Here is an 18,567-nt window from a genome sequence, read left to right as displayed (position 1 = left end):
TATACTTAGAGTGGGAGGGTGGTCATCCACTTACTCGCAGTCCATAGATGGCTTGTACGTGATTCACTGTGCATTCTAGGAATTAATCTATGCAATTTTAGATGTCACAATTACAACTTGGCGAAGACAGTGGCTACCGCTCCATTCATATCAACAAGGGTGCTCTTATTCTTTACCCATGCCTCAATACCCTTGCGTCCGTTCTCAACTCCGACCCCACTCTTCTTCCAACCACCAACGGCCATCTCAGCAGGGCTCTCACCCCAGCTGTTGATCCAAGTGATTCCCGCCTGCAGCTGGTCAATAATGCGATGGGCCATATTCAAATCCTTGGTAAAGACCCCCGCGGCTAAGCCGAGCTCAGTGGTATTCGCTCGCCTGACCGCTTCATCCACCGTCTCGTAGGATAGAATAGACATTACAGGGCCGAAGATTTCCTCTTGGACAATGCGCATGTCATCTGTGCAGTCAGTGAAGACCGTCGGGCGCACCCAGAATCCTGATTCCAACTCCTGTGGGACACTGGGCTTGCCCAATCCACCGTAAAGTAAAGTAGCATTGTCTGTTTCGATGCCGTGGCGGATGTAAGAAAGTACCTTCTCTAGGTGTACAGCTGAGCTCAAGGGACCGAGATTGGTTGAGTCATCAAACAAAGGCCCAGGACGGATGTACTGCATCTTCTCCAGAAGGCGCCTTTCAAACGTGGTCTTCATGCTAGCGGGAACGAACACCCGAGTGCCATTGGTACATACCTGACCCGTACTGTAGAAGTTTGCCATCATGGCCCCGTCTACGGCATTCTCGAGCTCTGCGTCCGGCAAGATGATGAGGGGGCTCTTGCCGCCCAGTTCCATGGTGACATATTTCATGTTGCCGGCAGCGGATCCAGCCACTTTCATGCCCGTGGATACTTGGCCAGTGAAGGAAACTTTCGCAATCGTAGGATGAGCAGTCAGGTATGCCCCAACGTCGCCGGCGCCGTAGACAATATTGAACACGCCGGCGGGTAGACCGGCTTCCGTGTAGATTTCGGCCAAGGTTTGTGCATGCAGCGGCGTGAACTCGCTTGGCTTGTAAACCATGGTGTTGCCCGCAGCCAAGCAAGGAGCGGATTTCCATAGCGCACTGCACGTATATTCTCAGCCATCCTTGTCATCCATTGATATCGTCCATTGAGCATCTTCCAGATCGGGAAGGAGGGTGGGGATTGAGCGGCCGAGGGTAAAGGCTGACTAACATTTGAATAGGGTAGTTCCAAGCTCCAATTCCCACGCAGACACCCAACGGGGACTTTTTGGTGTACACCCAAGCATCTTCTCTCAACTGTGTGGTCTCTCCATTTAGCCCGCCACCTCCGACCAGATTCGCATAGTACTCGAGTACGTCGGCTCCGGTGACGACGTCGACAGTGCTTGTCTCAGTATAAGCCTTGCCTGAGTCAAGGGTTTCGACACGAGCGATATCGTCGTTGCGCTCGCGGAGCAGGGCGGCGGCTTTCTGGAGGATGCGGGCACGTGCAATGGGTGGTGTTTGAGACCATGAGGGGAAGGCCCGGTCGGCGGCAGCGATGGCAGCATCTACATCGGAATGTGAAGCAACCTGGATCTCAGCCAAAGGACTGGCGTTCGAGGGATTGATAGATTGGAAGGTTTTGCCTGAAGAAGCAGGCTGAGTCTTTCCGTCATAATACAATTCGCGAGTAGAGAAAGCGAGGGAAGACATGGCTCTGAAAGGGGGTTTGAGCCCTATTGCTTGATTTATGCGTGTAGAGAGAATGGTGTGTAAGGAAAGGAGGAGGTCCGTGGGAGGGGGCAAGGGAAAGAAGATAAGGATGCCCGCCTAATTGTACGATACTGTTCCCGGAGAAGAGAAAGGACCACAATTGTTATCTGCGTTGTATGGAAAAGTAAGAAGCAGAAGTAATAATGCAGTGAAGTTGCAAGATTGCTCCGAGGCTCATCAGTTCTAGGTAGCCCGGTGCAAGATCAGACGCAAGTGGCGGAGGAACTAAACTCGAATAGGATCAGGCACTGTTTGGAAGGCTTCACCGCCAACCCGATTTTTCTCGGCTTACCTAATATGAAAGGCGGCGATCCTCCGGCGGCAATTTAAGTCAGTGGTGAAACGGCCAAGTTTCAACTACGGAGTACGGAGAACATGCGGACTCAATGGAAAGAAACCCTTATCGATCAGCTAGTCACCAAGCCATGAGGAGGTGAACAGAAAGAATAAGATAAGGTCCTTGTGGCATTTTCATTTTGCATGCTGTTCTGTCATTGTCTTGCTCAATTGGGTATACCTGTGCTGCCGCTTGTCAACTCAACCCTAAGGCCTAAGCAGGCAATGCGATCCCGGATTGCCTTCGGCCCTGCATCTCCGATGGAGTTCACCATTGACTAGCGCCCCGTTCGCGGGATCGTGGCGCGGCCTAGTGTCGGGTCTCATCATCTCATGTGGAGTACTGACGTCGTAGGAAATGGACGGACCGCGGAGGGTCAACGAGAAATTGAGGACCTCCGACCAACGGATTCTATATGTAACCACTTATGCATTAATGGTCCGTCCCGCGCGATACAGCATGTACGGTACAGTGCAGTGCGCAGGATATTGAGCCGAAGCCATCATTTTCTAGTACTTATAAGTCTGCACTGCACAGTGCAAGGACAGTAAGATTTCCAGGTCGGAGGAGGGGAAGGATGCCGACTCGGGCTTATCAATTAGTAAGAAATAGGAATGAAATTTCTTGGCCAGTTAGAATTTGTGTGGGATGCACATAAGAGGTTGTTGTTTTCAACTACTATGTACGGACCTAGAAGATACCGTCTCTGCGAGTCTGCACAGTACGGAGTAGACTAAGTGCTTTCCAATGGGCACACCGCCGAGGCTGAGCTAGTGCCCCACTGCGGCGTACTCTGTGCCCTACGACTGTCATTATTGGATGATCCGGACTCAGTGCCTTATCCTGGGGTGGGGATTCTCTTCTCAGTCCAAGAAATTTATGGGAAAAAAAGGAAAAAGGGAAGAAAGAGGAAAAAAAAAAAAAAAAAAAAAAAAAGAAAAGAAGCAGATGGAAAAAAGGTGAGCGGGAGAACATGAAGTGGGAATGAAGGGAACTGTTGGCAAGTTCTAGCAGTAGAAAACATGGCCTGATAGTTTTTGGGTCTCTACAGACTCGCCGCGTCTCCCTCTCCAATACTCAATTTAAAGCCATCCGCTTCCCCTCCTCCCCGCCGTCTTCTCTCTTTTACCCTTCCCGCCCTGCCCGTCCCCTCCCTATCATCAATCTTTGTTATCCTTGATACTTTCTCACGACCTGAATCTCCTACGTTGGGATTGGATTGGATTTCATCTTGTTCAGCATGGCAACCACCAACGACTTTCCCGCCGGCGATGTCAACATTTATGACTACATAATTGTGGGAGGTGGCACAGCAGGCTGTGTCATTGCTAGCCGTTTGGCCGAGTACCTGCCCAACAAGCGCATCCTGGTGATTGAGGGCGGTCCTAGTGATTACATGGATGATCGCGTGCTCAACCTGCGTGAGTGGTTGAATCTTTTGGGAGGCGAGTTGGACTATGACTACGGTACAACCGAACAGCCAATGGGTATGTAGAAACCGAGCAGCCCTGGCCCAGTAAACAAAAAGATCTAGGCCTAATACTCATTTAAAATCTATACAGGCAACAGTCATATCCGTCACTCTCGCGCTAAGGTGCTGGGTGGTTGCTCCAGCCATAATACCTTGATCTCTTTCCGTCCCTTCGAATACGATTGCAAGAGATGGGAACAGGCCGGCTGCACAGGCTGGTCCTTCGAGACCTTCACCCGTGTCCTTGACAATTTGCGCAACACTGTTCAGCCTGTTCACAGTCGTCACCGTAATCAGCTGTGCAAGGACTGGGTTCAGGCTTGCTCCAGTGCAATGAACATCCCCATCATCTCCGATTTCAACAAAGAAATCCGCTCCAAGGGTGAATTGACTGAGGGTGTTGGTTTCTTCTCCGTCTCTTACAATCCCGACGATGGCCGCCGTAGCAGCGCCAGTGTTGCTTATATTCACCCTATTCTCCGTGGTGAGGAGAAGCGTCCGAATCTGACCATTCTGACCAACGCTTGGGTGTCACGCGTCAACGTTGAGGGTGACACTGTCACTGGTGTCGATGTCACGCTGCAGTCTGGCACTAAACACACCCTACGGGCTAAGAAGGAGACAATTCTCTGCGCAGGAGCCGTTGATACTGCTCGCCTGATGTTGCTCTCCGGTCTGGGTCCGCGTGAGCAGCTGAGCTCTCTTGGCATCCAGGTTGTCAAGGACATCCCTGGTGTCGGCGAGAACCTCCTGGACCACCCCGAGAGTATTATCATCTGGGAACTCAACCGTCCTGTGCCTCCCAACCAGACTACCATGGACTCTGATGCCGGGATCTTCCTACGTCGCGAGCTTCCCAACGCACATGGTTTTGACGGCCGCGCCGCCGATATCATGATGCACTGCTACCAGATCCCATTCTGCTTGAACACCACTCGTTTGGGTTATGACACACCGGCAGATGCGTTCTGCATGACCCCTAATATTCCTCGCCCCCGCTCCCGTGGCCGTCTCTTTTTGACCTCTGCTGATCCCAGCGTCAAGCCCGCCCTGGACTTTCGGTACTTCACCGATCCGGAGGGCTACGATGCTGCCACCATTGTTGCTGGCTTTAAAGCCGCCCGCGAGATCGCTCAGCAGTCGCCCTTCAAGGAGTGGATCAAGCGTGAAGTGGCTCCTGGTCCCAAGGTCCAGACGGACGAAGAACTTTCAGAGTACGGCCGTCGCGTAGCGCACACCGTGTACCACCCGGCCGGAACAACCAAAATGGGCAACTTGGTCCGTGACCCTATGGCCGTCGTTGACCCTCAGTTGAAGGTGCGGGGCCTCAAGAATGTGCGTATCGCGGACGCGGGTGTCTTCCCGGAGATGCCTACCATCAACCCCATGTTGACCGTGCTGGCCATCGGTGAACGTGCGGCTGAACTGATTGCGGAAGAGGCCGGCTGGAAACGCGAGCAGCCTCGTCTGTGAACGCCTCCTCGTATGGGGGACCCCCCACTCGCCTTCAACTCGGTCTTGCTACGATTCGGCACAAACACAAATAAAGGATATTGGGGTTAAGGGATAGAGTGTATCATGCATGGTCCCAGCGCGTGAACTTCTTTTGCATCTGGTCTCGAGTTTAGCGATAGGCCGGCTCTTTACGTCGGGCATTGCCAGCTCCTTGATCTATGATTTACGAATGATGAATTTTGGGGAGGATGTGTACAGGGAACGTTTCTTGATTCCAGGATCAAAGGACTGCGCCGCCACTTGTTGTAACAACACCTGTTTGTACATTAGCATCGGCGATTTATCACGCCGAATATAGAACCAAAGGCATAGACCTCAATGAGCCATACATCATAAATATGTTGTCGATACCGACTATGAGGGCAACTCTTTGTTGAGGTCATGGATAATGCTTGGTATGGGTGTGTTGTCATTGAAACAAGGCGCCTCGTCAAGCAACCAGAATGGTATGAAGTCAACATTCCCACGACATCATCAAGCATCCTTAACAACATACCTCGATTGGGATGTGAGATCATTCTGCAGGTAATCTGTTTTAGCCGGACCGACAGATAGCTTACTAACTACTCATGCGTGCTTATCTGACTCACGTGGCTAGGTCAGTACCCGTCAACGTACGAAGCGCGAGTCTGTTCTAGTACGGTTACGTACTATACTGTCTCCGATACCAGTAGGCTTGACGGGGGTGTATCTAAGCAGATTTATAGTACAGTACAGTACGGAGCATAAGCTAGCCATGACTAATATTCTGCAATCAGCATAAACTACAGTAGGTAAAGTCCAGACTTAGCCGAACTAACAGGTACTCCGTAACTTAGTAGTTAGTATTATCTTAGTTATAGTCACGTAACCTCAAACAAATCCCCACTAAAGTTACCGAGTTAGACAACTGGGGTCGGCACATTATTATTGCTCCTACCACTTGTTCAGTAACTTACACTTGTGGACTGGAGTTTCACCATCTATATCTTTGTACAGTACTATACATTCACACAGTCACTTACATTGCTCCCAAGCACAAATAATACAAGGGTCACCTTTCTAGTAGACACGACAACGCACCCCAGTGGAAGTGGCCCGAAGCTCCGCAGCTGATAAGCTAGAATGCTACCGTGGCAGCCGCGGACCCGACTTTGGCCCCCCGCATTCGGCTAAGCTTCAGCTGCCCGATGTCACCGTCGCAAATTTAATGATGGGTTGGGTGTCTGTTCCCTCGCCATCTTTCTTTCTTTCTTTCTTTTATTCGTTCATCTATTGATTTATCAAGTAATTAGTCTCAGGATCCACGATCCGTTTGTCAGAATTTGGGTCCGGTGGTCAAGTTAGCCAGTAACTAGCTTTTCCCCAAAAGCTGACAGACCACTCGCAGGCCTAAATACAGGTACCCATGCGGAGGTAAACCCGCTCGCCCCAGACCAACCGTCAAGTTGAGTTGGTGGTTCTGGAGCTCGTTACCGTCCGTAGATAGGTCTGCCTGGGATCATCGTTGAATCATTGACAATCCCCGATGAACAGTACCTGGCGGGCACACTGTTCTTAGCCCGGCAAGTAAAACAGGTAAGCAGGCAGGTAACTTAACTATTTAAAATCCTGCCGCGTATCATTTGTATGTACTTATATGTACTCTTTCTTCTTCCCTCCTCTTCTTCGCCAGGCTTTCTCGCCCCAAACTTCTAGCGGTTACCGATTACCACCTTCACCTCGTCTACCTACTGTCTACTACCTACCTGCCTGTCTGCAGTCGGGTGGATCATCATCCCATGTGGACGGCGATCGACTCGCAACTCTGCCGCTGCAGCTTCTGATTCGTGGTTAAAGAGGCAACTAAACAGGTACCGATGATAAGGTACTGAGTACTACTAGTCTACTAGTCTAGGTACAGTACCCGTGGAATACTGTTAGGTACCTAGGTAGTTATTCATTATCTGCCCTGCCTCGTTATCCTCCATTCATTTACTCAAAGGTTATCTTGTTGTCGCATCTCAGCCTTTCTGGGTATCTTTTTTTTTCCCTCTCGGCTTTTCCTAGGGTGGTATCCACCACCTTTAGTTACTAAACTCAATCAACATCAACATCAACCTCAACATCAACAACCACAACCACAACCACAACAATAATCAGCTCACATTTCCCTAATCTGTCGCTTGTCGCCTCTCGCCTCTTGCCTTCCGCCCCCTCCTTCTCCTCCTCCTCCTCCTCTTCTTCCTCAACTTAACGAGATATTTATTTCCCGATTTCCTTCCCACTCTCCGTTTCGCCCCTCTATCACTATTCTTACTGGCAATTCGATAACAGTAAGTCCCAGCACACCGAGATCAGAATCCTTTCTCCCTCCCGAGACTATTTGTTTTCCTGTCCACCCCTACATTCTTACCCCGGATCGTCCTCGAAACAATCTCATCCCTTGTCACGCCTTGGTTTGAAAAATATTTCCGTCGCTAGCCTTGTGTGCGTGTCCCCGGAAACCTACATATTTCTATGGTTTTTAATTCCCGCCTACCTCTCTCTTTCTTTACTCGAGTGATCTGATTTCTTTTCTTTACTTCGTTCGTTGGGTAGTTCTCTCCTCCATTCCCCATCTTCCTCGTGTGCCCTCCCTGTCCAGTCTTTGACTTTCTCCTCCCTCCCTCGCCCCCTCCTCCGTTATCTCCTGCGGATTCTATTTTCTTGCTCCGGCACTATCTCAGTCCCGCAATTATTTTTAGGATCTAGACACATACAACACTTGTCGCTATCCCACTTTACTTTGTCAATCTTGGCCCTAACCTACCGCGCAAGATTGGACGGCTGACCGTGTCTTTGCTTTTACTTAGCGAGTGGCAGAAAAGTCACCAGCCACTCCTCTCGTCTCAAACGCAATTGGCTGTTCGACCTGGGGGATTTGACAAGAATGGCTACCTCAACAACTGGCCCGGAGAGTCAGCAGCCCGAAAAGGAGGTGCAGGCTGTCACAATCGACCCTGAGGCCGGCCAAGACCACCGGCTTACTGGCAAGTCCTGGATGTATAAATCTTTCAAGATTGGCCCATGGACTCTGCCGTACTTTGCCTCGCCTGATGCACAGCTTCTCCTGGTCTCCTTTGTCTGCTTCCTCTGTCCGGGAATGTTCAATGCCGTTAGCGGCCTCGGAGGCGGAGGTCAGCTAGGCTTCAAGGACGTGAACAATGCCAATACCGCCCTTTACAGTACCTTTGGTGTTGTTGGGTTTTTCGCAGGCTCCGTTGCGAACCGCATTGGTCTGCGTTTGACGCTCTCAATTGGTGGCTTTGGTTATTTTCTCTATGTCGCATCGCTACTGTCTTACAACCATAACCAAAACTCTGGCTTCCTGATCTTTGCTGGTGCACTTTTGGGCGCCTGCGCTGGCCTACTGTGGTGCGCCCAGGGTGCCGTCATGATGAGTTATCCGAACGAAAAGGAGAAGGGTAAATTCATCGCGATTTTTTGGGTGATCTTCAATCTTGGCGGCGTCATCGGCAGCTTGGTATTTATCCTTGGCCTTGACCTCCCATCTAAAACTAACGCTTTTGCATTGTAGGTGCCCTTGGGTCAAAATCTCCACTCGGTGGCTGGTCAAGTAAACGATGGGACTTACATTGCATTCATGGTACTCATGGCCCTGGGTTTCGTCCTGGCCTGGGGCCTCGCGGATTCAAAGTACGTCAAGCGCAAAGATGGCTCACACGTTATCGTCATGAAAAACCCTACCTGGAAATCCGAGTTTATGGGTCTCTATGATACTCTCCGCACCGACTACTATATTCTCCTCCTTTTCCCGATGTTTTTGACAAGTAACTGGTTTACGGCGTACCAGTTCAACAGCGTCAATGGTGCATACTTCACCATCCGTACACGAGCCCTCAACAATCTGCTTTACTGGCTGATGCAGATGCTCGGGGCGTTCGTCTTTGGGCAATTACTGGACTTGAAGTTTCTCTCTCGTCCCACCCGAGCCAGGCTGAATCTTTTCATTTTGTTTGTTCTCACCATGGGTGTTTGGGGTGGAGGTTATGCGTTTCAGAAGACCTACACTCGCGAAACAGTCAAGGCGGATACCGACTGGACCAGTCACGGCTTCGTGGGCCCAATGTTTCTGTACATGTTCTACGGGTTCTATGATGCGGCTTTTCAGACTTGCGCATACTGGTCCGTTTGACCCCTTGCTCCACAAACCTCCCGTCTTTCGTCACTTGGTTTTGTGATGCAAACAACTGGACTAACCAGGTGGACTATAGGTTTATGGGCTCTCTGACAAACAACGGCCGCAAGCTGGCCAACTTCGCTGGATTTTACAAGGGTATTCAGTCCGCTGGTGCAGCAGGCATGTGGCGGTAAGTCCCCATCAAAATGCATTCCCCTACTTACACCAGTCACTAACCGGCTTTATACACAGGTTGGATGCGGAGAATACTCCCTTCATGACGGAATTCGCTACATGCTGGGGTCTCCTTGCTGGCAGTATTGTGATTGCCTCCCCTGTAGTTTTCCTCAAGATCAAGGAGCACGCGGACATGGAGGCTGATCTGCGCTTCTCGGACGAGACCGCTCAAGAAGTGGGGGTATCTGTGCCTTTAGAGGCGCAACAGTCCATTGATAAGAAGGATGAAAAGCGCGCCTCTCTCAGTTGATTCTTCTCCTTGACTAGAAATGCTTGTCCATGAAAGGATGGCGATCTGGTTACACGAAGCGATGCTGCGATGATGAACTCATTGGTCTGGGCCTAGTTGCTGGTGCTTCCGACCCCTTGACGCATATTCTTTGTTTCCATCTTCTAATTTCTTCAATCTTCATATTTCATAGTCCCTTTGCTGATACCAGGGGTAGGAGCCCTTAATGACATATTTTCTCCGCCGTTACCCTAGCCATTTAACCTCCGCTTGTAATTACCTCATCTGAACAACTATTCTTTGAGTTTCCTATCTTTGCATGCCGGGGTTCCATACTCTGAAATAATGTGCAGGTCTTCCGGGGGTTCCATGTTTCTCGCTGTAGTGCAGCCATTCCCCTGAAATTGACATTTCTGCGCTCCAGGACAAGATAAGAGGCTTCGGTTACTCATGCGAGGCCTGAAGGCAAAAAGCGAGAAATAGAGCAAAGAAGCGAAAGCTGCAACCAAAAGCTGGGGCCAAGAAATACGATGAAAGCCCCCAAGCCTGCGTGAAAGACTAGACCACCTGCCCCCCTGATCTATTGTTCCCTAGCCCTGCCATCAGGGAAAACATCGTCGGGGCTTCGAATTTTCCGAGAGATACTTTTCACCCAATTCCTCGTTGGATTTCGGCACTAGCAAAATTTGCCTTGAGCCAGAGTACAAAAGAAGGTCGGTAGACACATAGGCAATTGATCCATCTATAAACTTGGCCACACACTGTAGTTAACCAGGAGACTGTGCGGGCGTATGCCGGTTCTTATTCTCTATACTATACCGGACACCCGCAGTCCTCTACAGAGCTATAGAGCTATATTATGTGCAGGCGCACCAGCCTATTTTCCAGGTCATACAACCTACTGCATCCCCCCTGTGTGATCCCAGCCGGGATTGGACAGTACTCACAATGGCAGTCGGTGCCTGCATCAGGTGATGTTGTACATCTCACATATATAAATCTACCTTTTCGGTACATATACTGTTATTGAGGATATATTCGGCCCCTCAGGATTTGTTGTGTAGGTACTGTACCTTGGGTCGCAGTATGCGATCAATACACATACCGATCATTCCAGCTCCAAGGAAGCGAGGTTAATCGCATATCACTTAGCAATGTTGCTCAAACTATGAATTGTGGCAGGCAGCCGGCAGCAGTCTGCCGAGCTGCATTGGTTCATTCATTCATTGATGGGGTCGATGGTCGGATGTAACTGCGAAAAGTCACAATAGGTAACTTATCTTTTGACTGCACCTCCAGGTTGCGCGTGTGGCAGGGCCAGATGTGTCTGGACTTGACTGATAGCAAAGGGGGCTGAAGGGTTGCTTGTGCGCCACCAGTAATAGACCAACGGTCGAGATGCACATACAATACCGGTAATGGTACATTGACCGCTAGACTGGAACTCCGCAAAGGCCCATGATGGTTCCGCAAGTGTAACAGTACAACAGCTCCATCGGGCGGGGCGGGGCGGTCAACCCTGACCACGCACAAGTTAGTCTCTACTAGACTATTTACCTGTCTAGGCGGAACTGGAGTTGAGAATGCCCCCAAACCAATATTATAGTTCATATGCACCTGCCAGTATCATGTACACGTTTTATATTCATCAAATGTCCTGCCGCCGCTTGTGCGGGTTATATACATACTATGACGGTAGGCACAAATGCCAACTCCGTCACAAAAACAAACATAGAAAGAGTTATTAACCGGGTCCCGTAAAAAGAGTTCACCCATCCCTGAATAGGTGAATAAATCTACACACCCTGCCTGTATTCTAGGCTATAAAAAAGGGTGTTCAGTGTATGTGCGCTATTGGGCACAACAGGCCAGCATCATGGTCAGTAAATATACGCAATTTAGGGGGCGAAAGAGGAAGAAAGGCACAGGTAAAATTGCACTCGGGAAGCGGTGAATAGCATCACAGGTCATGCTTAAAGATTCAATCCGAGATCGGCATCAAGGTCGGATGAGATTGTATTCATCCCAGCCTGCCCCACACCAGGGGCGCGCTCGTCAGAGATTTGCTCAACTTCCAGACCCGGAAGGTTGAGACCTTTCCCCGTCGAATTGAACGTAGCCATGTCGGGTAAGTTATCCAAGGCACTTAGTCCCAAACTAAAGCCTTTACTGCCAGTGAGTCCGGTGGAATTGATGCTATCGTCGACACCCAGAAAATCGGCCCCCGTGTCGTCAAAATTGATGAGAGCATCGAAATCATTTTGAGTGACCTCGGCATCATTCGCCAAGTCCATCAATTGGCTTAAACTTAATTCGGAATCCAGACTAGGGATGCTGAATGCATCCTGATGATAGCTCGGGTTTAAATTGCTTGTGCTGCCATTCTCGCTGCCGTCGGAAGGCGGCGGGGTAGAGGCAAAGGCAGGCCCGCTTTCCGCAGCAAGTTGCTCGACAAGCGCGGATGTGTCAGACTTGGGGTATGTAAGGTCGGGAATCTTCTGTGCCAAAGAATCTGGGGGTGGAGTCAAGGCATTGGCCCGAGTAGTCGCGCCAAGCGTACTGCTGGACCGTGAGTGCACATCCTGTGGCGCGACTGTAAGCTGAATCCCAGCCTTTCGGATCGCAGCCTCCAAAAACGATGTCGCGAAATCGGCAGACGCATAAATCTCTCTTAGGCGCTGCAGGATCCGCATGCATTGATAGAACCGTTGGAGGCTGGTCATCCGGATTGTGGGATCGCTAGACTTGATATCGAGAAGATGAATTATGACCGCGGGAAGTAGAACCGTGACGCCGGTCGTAGGGAAATATCGCGTCAAATCAAGACTGTGTAGATCCTGGGCGATGTTCGTGATCTCGATGGCAGCATACCTGACCTTGTTCCTTGACATTTCCTGCAGTTCAGCATCCGTAGATGGAAACGGGATCGCAGGGAGGACCTGCGGGCGGTGCAGGGCGCTGGATGTGGTCAAATAGACCATTTTCAGCAAAGCGCGATGGGAATGAAGCACCTCTTGGGCCTCGCCAAGTTTGGCGGGTGCGGCAGGGGCATATTGAATTTCGGTGGGAAGGTGGGCCAGCCAATCTTCCAATTCTTGGTCACATCGGCGGACCTCAAACGTTTCTGCTGCCGACTTTTTAGGTACCAGCATCATCGTAGTCTCCATTGTCCCGCCAAACTTATGGCTCAAGACCGAATACTGCGCAGATAAAACGTGGCTGACACACAAGCAGAGCTTTGCCTTTTCAATAAACATGAGGGCTAGCTCTCGCTGGTGTTGCGGGTTCTGTAAAATTTCCGAGTTGCCCACCATGCTCACAATCTCAGGGGAAAACGGCTGGAACTCAAAATCATCAAGGGTTAACATGGGAACGTCGCAGTCGTCGTCTTTTACACGCATGGGCCGTCTCATCCCTAGCGCGATCAGGCGATCGCGTGTATATGTGCTCCACCAGATCCGTTTCCACATTCGTTGACGCCGAACATCCATGCGTGAGTTACCCGGATCCCGGTGTAGGCCAATCGTGTGTGCGAGAGACAGGCTTACACCCATCCAATGCCAGGTATCTTTCTGATCATCTGGTGTCTCATACCAGTATGTCATCAGGAGCAGTGATTGAACAAGTGAGATCCGGTCAACCTCGTAGTCGAAGTCGTAAAGAAGCCTTGCTCGCTGGAAAAAAGCCTTGCGTGCCGCTTTTCGGGAAGGATAGCCCGCTGCATGAAGGTGTTTCAGGCCGATGAAAGCTGTGCCCGCAAACATCACGGCCTGGAAGAGCAATAGACTCATTCGACGGATGCCGTCATTCTGAACAATGGTCTGCAGGAAATCTTCCAAGTCAAGGAGGGGCATGTAAGTATGCACGTAGTGTATATAGCTTTTGAGCAGCTCGTTGCGCAAACCCACGTCGGGGACGGTCAACGCCCCTTTCTGGTATAGGTACTCAATGTCTTCCTTTTGAAGACGAGGCGGGAGACCACGAATGTAATCAGGCAAAGCGACTCCGCCCGTTCTTGGCCTGGCAAAAGAGGGGTCCAGCATTTGCTGAATCTGTGACGTGACGTGGTGCAATGGGAGAGTTGCCGGAACAGCCGGATTGGGGACCACTCTTCGTCGAAAGCGATCTCCAGAGCCAGCCCGATTGACTTGACTCTGATCTGAAACATGATTATGAATTAGACAATGCTGGGCGCAAGATGATTTCCAAGTAGAAGTGACTGGAGGATCAATACGCACACAAAAGATGGGGAATGTGCTGTCCTTGGTCTAGATCCAGTGACCGTTGGGACGGAGACGCAGGAGCGACATCTGATAGCCCCTGGGATTCGCTCAGTCTGCGGAAGAGGTTGGAAGCATCCTCGGCGCCCTCGGCAGGGGAGTGTGAGTGCAGCTGTGAATTGCCATTGTCACCTTCCACACGTGATTTCCTGTATAGTGGCAACACGGCGCGTTCGAGGTTAGCCGGTGATTCTGCGGAGTGGAAATCAGACGGGAGACAGATTCGACATGGACGAACTTTCTCCTCTTGCTCTCAGTGACAATGCACTCTACTTGATCCAGGCGACAATTGGTGCATGGTGATCCATTCTCGACCACATCACAGCGCACCTTACGAGCCCGACAACAACAGCAGGCCTTGGAAGCCCGCCGTTTCACAGGACGGGAGTTGGCCGGCAGACCAGCTGTAGAGGCCTTGCGCTTGCTTTTGGGATCAGTCTCCATGGGAGTGTTGGATGCCGATGACGGTGATGCGGCGGAATTGGTCATTGTTATGAAGAAGCACGGACTAGGGTTGATTCAGTCCATACGATGGGTAGTAGATGAATGGTTGAGGGTGGACAAGATAATTAATATGTTGAAGAATGAAGATAATTGAAAGAGAGCCAAGAAGAATTGTGAAAGGGGTAGTAACAGAGAAGTTATAAAATAAGTTTGGTGATCAAAATGAGACAGTGACGGAAGAGTGGAGATGTAAATCTTTCTTTGGATTGCGCGCTTTTGGGTTTCGTTCCCCTCTAGAACCGTGATGATATATGCAAGTATTCCCAAAGGTGATGAATAGAAAAAGAGGTTACGTGAGTTGAGATGTCTTTTGCTTTTGCTTCTGTTCTTCTTTCTCTCTCTCTCTCTTTCTCTCTCTCTCTCTCTCTTGTAATGGGTTCTTCCTTTTTTTTCCTGGGGGGATAAATTCCGGGGAAATAGAGGCAGGAGATCACCGGACCAGGTTTCAATCTTTTCGTCCAAAGGGACGGTAAGTCGACACACGACGCGGGGGTCGGGGAGGAGAATGTTTAAGTACTAAGTACTAAGTAGGGATTTTAATAATTTGGGGGAGAAAAAAAAACCCTCACTTCCAAAAATGACATTTCCATCCGTCAATCAGTTAGTAAAGTACGGGGACTCGTAGTCTCTCAGTCTCGTAGCAATGGGGAGGGAAAGGAAAAGGGAAAGGAAAAGGACCAGCCCCAGATCCACTTTAGTTGTAGTTACTAATGCAGTTAGTACTCGTTTGCCTCCCCCAGACCAGAACCGTGGGATTGTTACCACTCAAAAATGGCAGAGGAAGGAAAGGCGGCACAGCGAGCGAGGGAACAACGATAATACTTACTACGGAGTACGGAGTACTAAGTAGTAAAATAACTAGCGGAACTATACTAAACTAACTTCCTGGATCTGGAGAATCATCATCATCATCATCATCGCCATCATCATCGCTATTAGTTAGTTATCGAAGAATCCTGACTGTAGTCACGCTGGCCACCTGGCAGAAAAATAGGCGCAACAAAAAGAGAAAAAAGAGTAAAAAAGTGGGCGTCAGATGAAGTCGGCTAGTACTAACCGGGTGACTCGAGAGTCTCGAGGAAGAAAGCGGGCCACGTTGGGTGGGGAAGTCCTGTTGATTACGAGCCAGTCATTGCCGCTGCTTACTGTACGAGCCTACGAGGGCCGTGACGCCGTATCCATCCGACTTTCACACTTTCAGGCTTCCAACAGTCAAGGTACCAGTAACAACTAAAACAACAGTGAACAACCTTCCCTCCACCCTCAGGTTCTTCCTTTCCCCTCTCCACTTCGCCATCCCCCTCCTCCTCCTCCGAGTCTCGAGCGGCAAGCCCCAGGTTGAGCGCTTCCCCCCCCACCCTACCCCACTCCACCTTCTCCAATCGCCAAAAAGCGAAAAATATAATACAACAAAAAGAAAAAAAAAAAAAAAAAAAAAAAAAAAAAAAAAAAAAAAAGAAAAGAAAAAGAAAAAGTCCGAAAAGGCGGTCCCATCCAAAGAGGAAAGGAAAAAGGTGCAGTGGACCGAATCGGTTTCCAAGTTCTCTGGCACCAGCTGCAGCATGCTATTATCTAGCCGGAGGTTTCCGTCTTGCGCTTTCAGTAAAGGAAAGACATCCCGGCTGGCCCCACTCTTCTTGTCCCTCTCGCCAGTGAGCCAGTGAGACTGTGAGTCAGGAGTCAGTGAGTGGCTGTTGTGCCTCTCTGGAAGTTCTCAACCGCTCCAGGATTCGAAGCTTTCCCAGCCATTCTCTCCGATAAAGGCCCCATCGGCCCGGTCACGTTACTTGAGCCGGCTGTCACAAGCGTGTGGATGTTTGATCAATCGGTTAACATTCTTCTTGGCTACCCTCGGACCAGAGGAACCAGGTGCAAATCTAAGACTACTATGGATTATCTCATTGGAGTGTCTTCTTCATTCAAGCCATGGGGCTCCTGTGGCTGTTCACAGTTGGTGATGGCTCAGGTACTTGGTACTCGATCGTAATAGTGCTCCTGGCCGAGCTGCTAGCCAGAAACTTGGTCAGCAGCTGCGTCATGCTTCAACCGGAAAAGATTCCGAGCCTGCGCAGCTGTGACTGGCCGAAAAACAAGCCTGTGGTCCCTGGTCTGATTTTCATGAATTTCGGGGTCGCTTCCGTCGGCTCCCTCGAGACTTCGTGATGGTCCATACCCGTGAGGAAGTGCCGAACGGCCCCTAGTTATCCTCTCGCTGGACCCCGGGATACAATCATGATTTCATTCCAGTCTTTCCTACTGGACACGTGAAGAAGGAGGAACGAATGGGAGTGTCAACTTTAGCTTTGCTTACGTTGTCCGGGGATCTTGCAAACCAAATCCCAGCCGCACGGGCTGTCTGTATGGCACAAAGCCGCTATGACGGTTTTCGTCCATTCCAGGGGCTTTCAGGCTGTGTCAAAATCGTAGGCGCCTCGAAGGAAGCCAATACTATGTAGTATCGACTGCGTAGTATGTACGTTGGCCACGTACCATTCTCACTATCAGAGGACCTGGTTCCTCTTCCACTCCTTGCCCGGGATATCAAACGCCGAGCTCATTTGTACCAAGAGACAATTTACCGGCCAGGAGCATGTGCCATAACCACAGATCAGTCGGAAAAGGCGCATGTTGTGCTCGGGCAATGTGTTGAAGGTCCTTACAAGCATTGACTGCTGAGGAGGACTGTTCGGTTTTAGTGCACCAAATCTTGTTCCTTGATCTTATGTACTACAGTACATACTATGTACATAGTATCAGGACTGGTAGGCTGTGATTAACTGTCTATCAGATCTCCGCATTTACACATTGGGCCTAAGAGCCCAGGGAGTAGCAGCCTAGCACAGGCCCACAATCACCCACCCCATCAGCTGCCCGATGTGGAATTGCAGCCGATCCCGCACGCCGATGAAAGAAGAATGACTTTTCGGGGTACTGTACTTATTCTACAAGGTACAGCGTTCAGTACAAACGACACCCTGCAATGGACGCGGAAAGGTTTCGAGTAGCCCTAGAGCTGAAAGCACACCAACAGGACTACGCACTTCTGTCCCCACGGAGGCTGCTCTGACTCCCTCGGAACGAACAGTCTCGAATCTCTGCGGGAGTGAAACTAAACAAGCTCTCTCCCACGTGATGCTCCAGGGTTTTTTTTTTTTTTTTTTTTTTTTTTTTTTTTCTTTTCACCCCGTGGCCGATGTCACGCGTCATAGTGCCGGCGAGCGGCACTTTGCCTGCAGGGCATCCCGGTCACAGGCTCACAGTGTCTGGACCGATAGGCGAATGATTTGTTCCCGGGACTCCGAGTCGAGGCTTTGGCTTCGAGTAAATGCTGCGATAGTCTATACCGTACCGTATGCCTTCAACCTATAAGCCTTAATCGTGATCAAATGATCCAAAGCTAGGGGAGTAGGAGGAGAGAGGTAGGAGCGTTAGCAGTCGGGACATGACGGAGGGTTGAGTGTGTTAACTGGCGATAATCGGAGGAATCCAAGAAGCGGGCGTTAATTTACCCCACATTATTTACTCGAGTAGCAGTCTAGCCACACTGCCACAGTAGCCAGTGAGTGATCAGGAATTGATCAATGGTTCCGGTTAGGTTCAATGTTTTGATCCTTGACCAAGAGGAGCGCTGTGCCCTTGCAGCCCTTGCACCTATTGCCCTTTCAACCCGGTGTGAGTCCTGCTGGAGAGCTTGCAAGTCCCATGAGAACATCTGCTTTCTGACTCGGATTTATGCTTCCATTTATTTATTTTATTCATTACTTTTCAAAATCCAGATCGATGACAAACAAGCATGGAGCTCCCACAAGCCTGGGGACTTGAAAAGGAGGAAATGCGATTGGCAAGTGGACAACTTCCGACGCCTCCCTCAGCTCAGCTCAGCTCTCACGAGGGATTTTCCTTACGGATTCTTTCCCCACGACACGGCCGGCGGATCACCGATGTGTGACAGGAAGTGGAAGCTTGCTGTTATGAGTAATACTAGGAACTCGTTCTAGAGCACCGAATCCCAAGACGAATGGAAAGCTTCCAAGTTCCAACCCGCTCCAGATTCCAGATACTCTTCCCCCC

At 50.2% G+C, this 18,567-nt stretch overlaps 5 protein-coding genes across 5 annotated transcripts; 2 read left to right on the top strand and 3 right to left on the bottom strand.

The window, feature by feature from the left end:
• Positions 1-58: 58 nt before the first annotated feature.
• On the bottom strand, positions 59-1,966 carry BO86DRAFT_386129 (aldehyde dehydrogenase). The gene is made up of 2 exons (XM_025671266.1): positions 1,238-1,966; positions 59-1,125 (listed from the first exon to the last, which is right to left on the bottom strand). Exons 1-2 carry the CDS (start codon positions 1,720-1,722, stop codon positions 111-113), a joined length of 1,500 nt encoding a protein of 499 aa, XP_025531767.1. The 5' UTR covers positions 1,723-1,966; the 3' UTR covers positions 59-110.
• A 1,247-nt stretch (positions 1,967-3,213) lies between these two features.
• BO86DRAFT_354751 (GMC family oxidoreductase) lies at positions 3,214-5,507 on the top strand. The gene is made up of 2 exons (XM_025669596.1): positions 3,214-3,606; positions 3,682-5,507. Exons 1-2 carry the CDS (start codon positions 3,360-3,362, stop codon positions 5,061-5,063), a joined length of 1,629 nt encoding a protein of 542 aa, XP_025531766.1. The 5' UTR covers positions 3,214-3,359; the 3' UTR covers positions 5,064-5,507.
• A 2,411-nt stretch (positions 5,508-7,918) lies between these two features.
• On the top strand, positions 7,919-9,961 carry BO86DRAFT_386126 (unc-93 family MFS transporter). Its single transcript, XM_025671265.1, has 4 exons — positions 7,919-8,589; positions 8,644-9,251; positions 9,341-9,436; positions 9,499-9,961. The coding sequence occupies exons 1-4, from the start codon at positions 7,996-7,998 to the stop codon at positions 9,731-9,733; spliced, it is 1,533 nt and encodes a 510-aa protein (XP_025531765.1). The 5' UTR covers positions 7,919-7,995; the 3' UTR covers positions 9,734-9,961.
• Positions 9,962-11,572: 1,611 nt separating this feature from the next.
• BO86DRAFT_167634 (fungal specific transcription factor domain-containing protein) lies at positions 11,573-14,092 on the bottom strand. The gene is made up of 2 exons (XM_025666478.1): positions 13,951-14,092; positions 11,573-13,866 (listed from the first exon to the last, which is right to left on the bottom strand). The coding sequence occupies exon 2, from the start codon at positions 13,753-13,755 to the stop codon at positions 11,686-11,688; it is 2,070 nt and encodes a 689-aa protein (XP_025531764.1). The 5' UTR covers positions 13,756-13,866; positions 13,951-14,092; the 3' UTR covers positions 11,573-11,685.
• On the bottom strand, positions 13,860-14,810 carry BO86DRAFT_167638 (Zn(II)2Cys6 transcription factor domain-containing protein). Its single transcript, XM_025666479.1, has 2 exons — positions 13,951-14,810; positions 13,860-13,871 (listed from the first exon to the last, which is right to left on the bottom strand). The coding sequence occupies exon 1, from the start codon at positions 14,479-14,481 to the stop codon at positions 14,044-14,046; it is 438 nt and encodes a 145-aa protein (XP_025531763.1). The 5' UTR covers positions 14,482-14,810; the 3' UTR covers positions 13,860-13,871; positions 13,951-14,043.
• Positions 14,811-18,567: the final 3,757 nt, after the last annotated feature.

Source organism: Aspergillus japonicus, assembly GCF_003184785.1.
Source record: "Aspergillus japonicus CBS 114.51 unplaced genomic scaffold BO86scaffold_5, whole genome shotgun sequence".
Taxonomy (NCBI): Eukaryota; Fungi; Ascomycota; class Eurotiomycetes; order Eurotiales; family Aspergillaceae; genus Aspergillus; species Aspergillus japonicus.
Note: the sequence above shows the minus strand (reverse complement) of the source record. Positions and strands in the feature narration are given on the sequence as shown.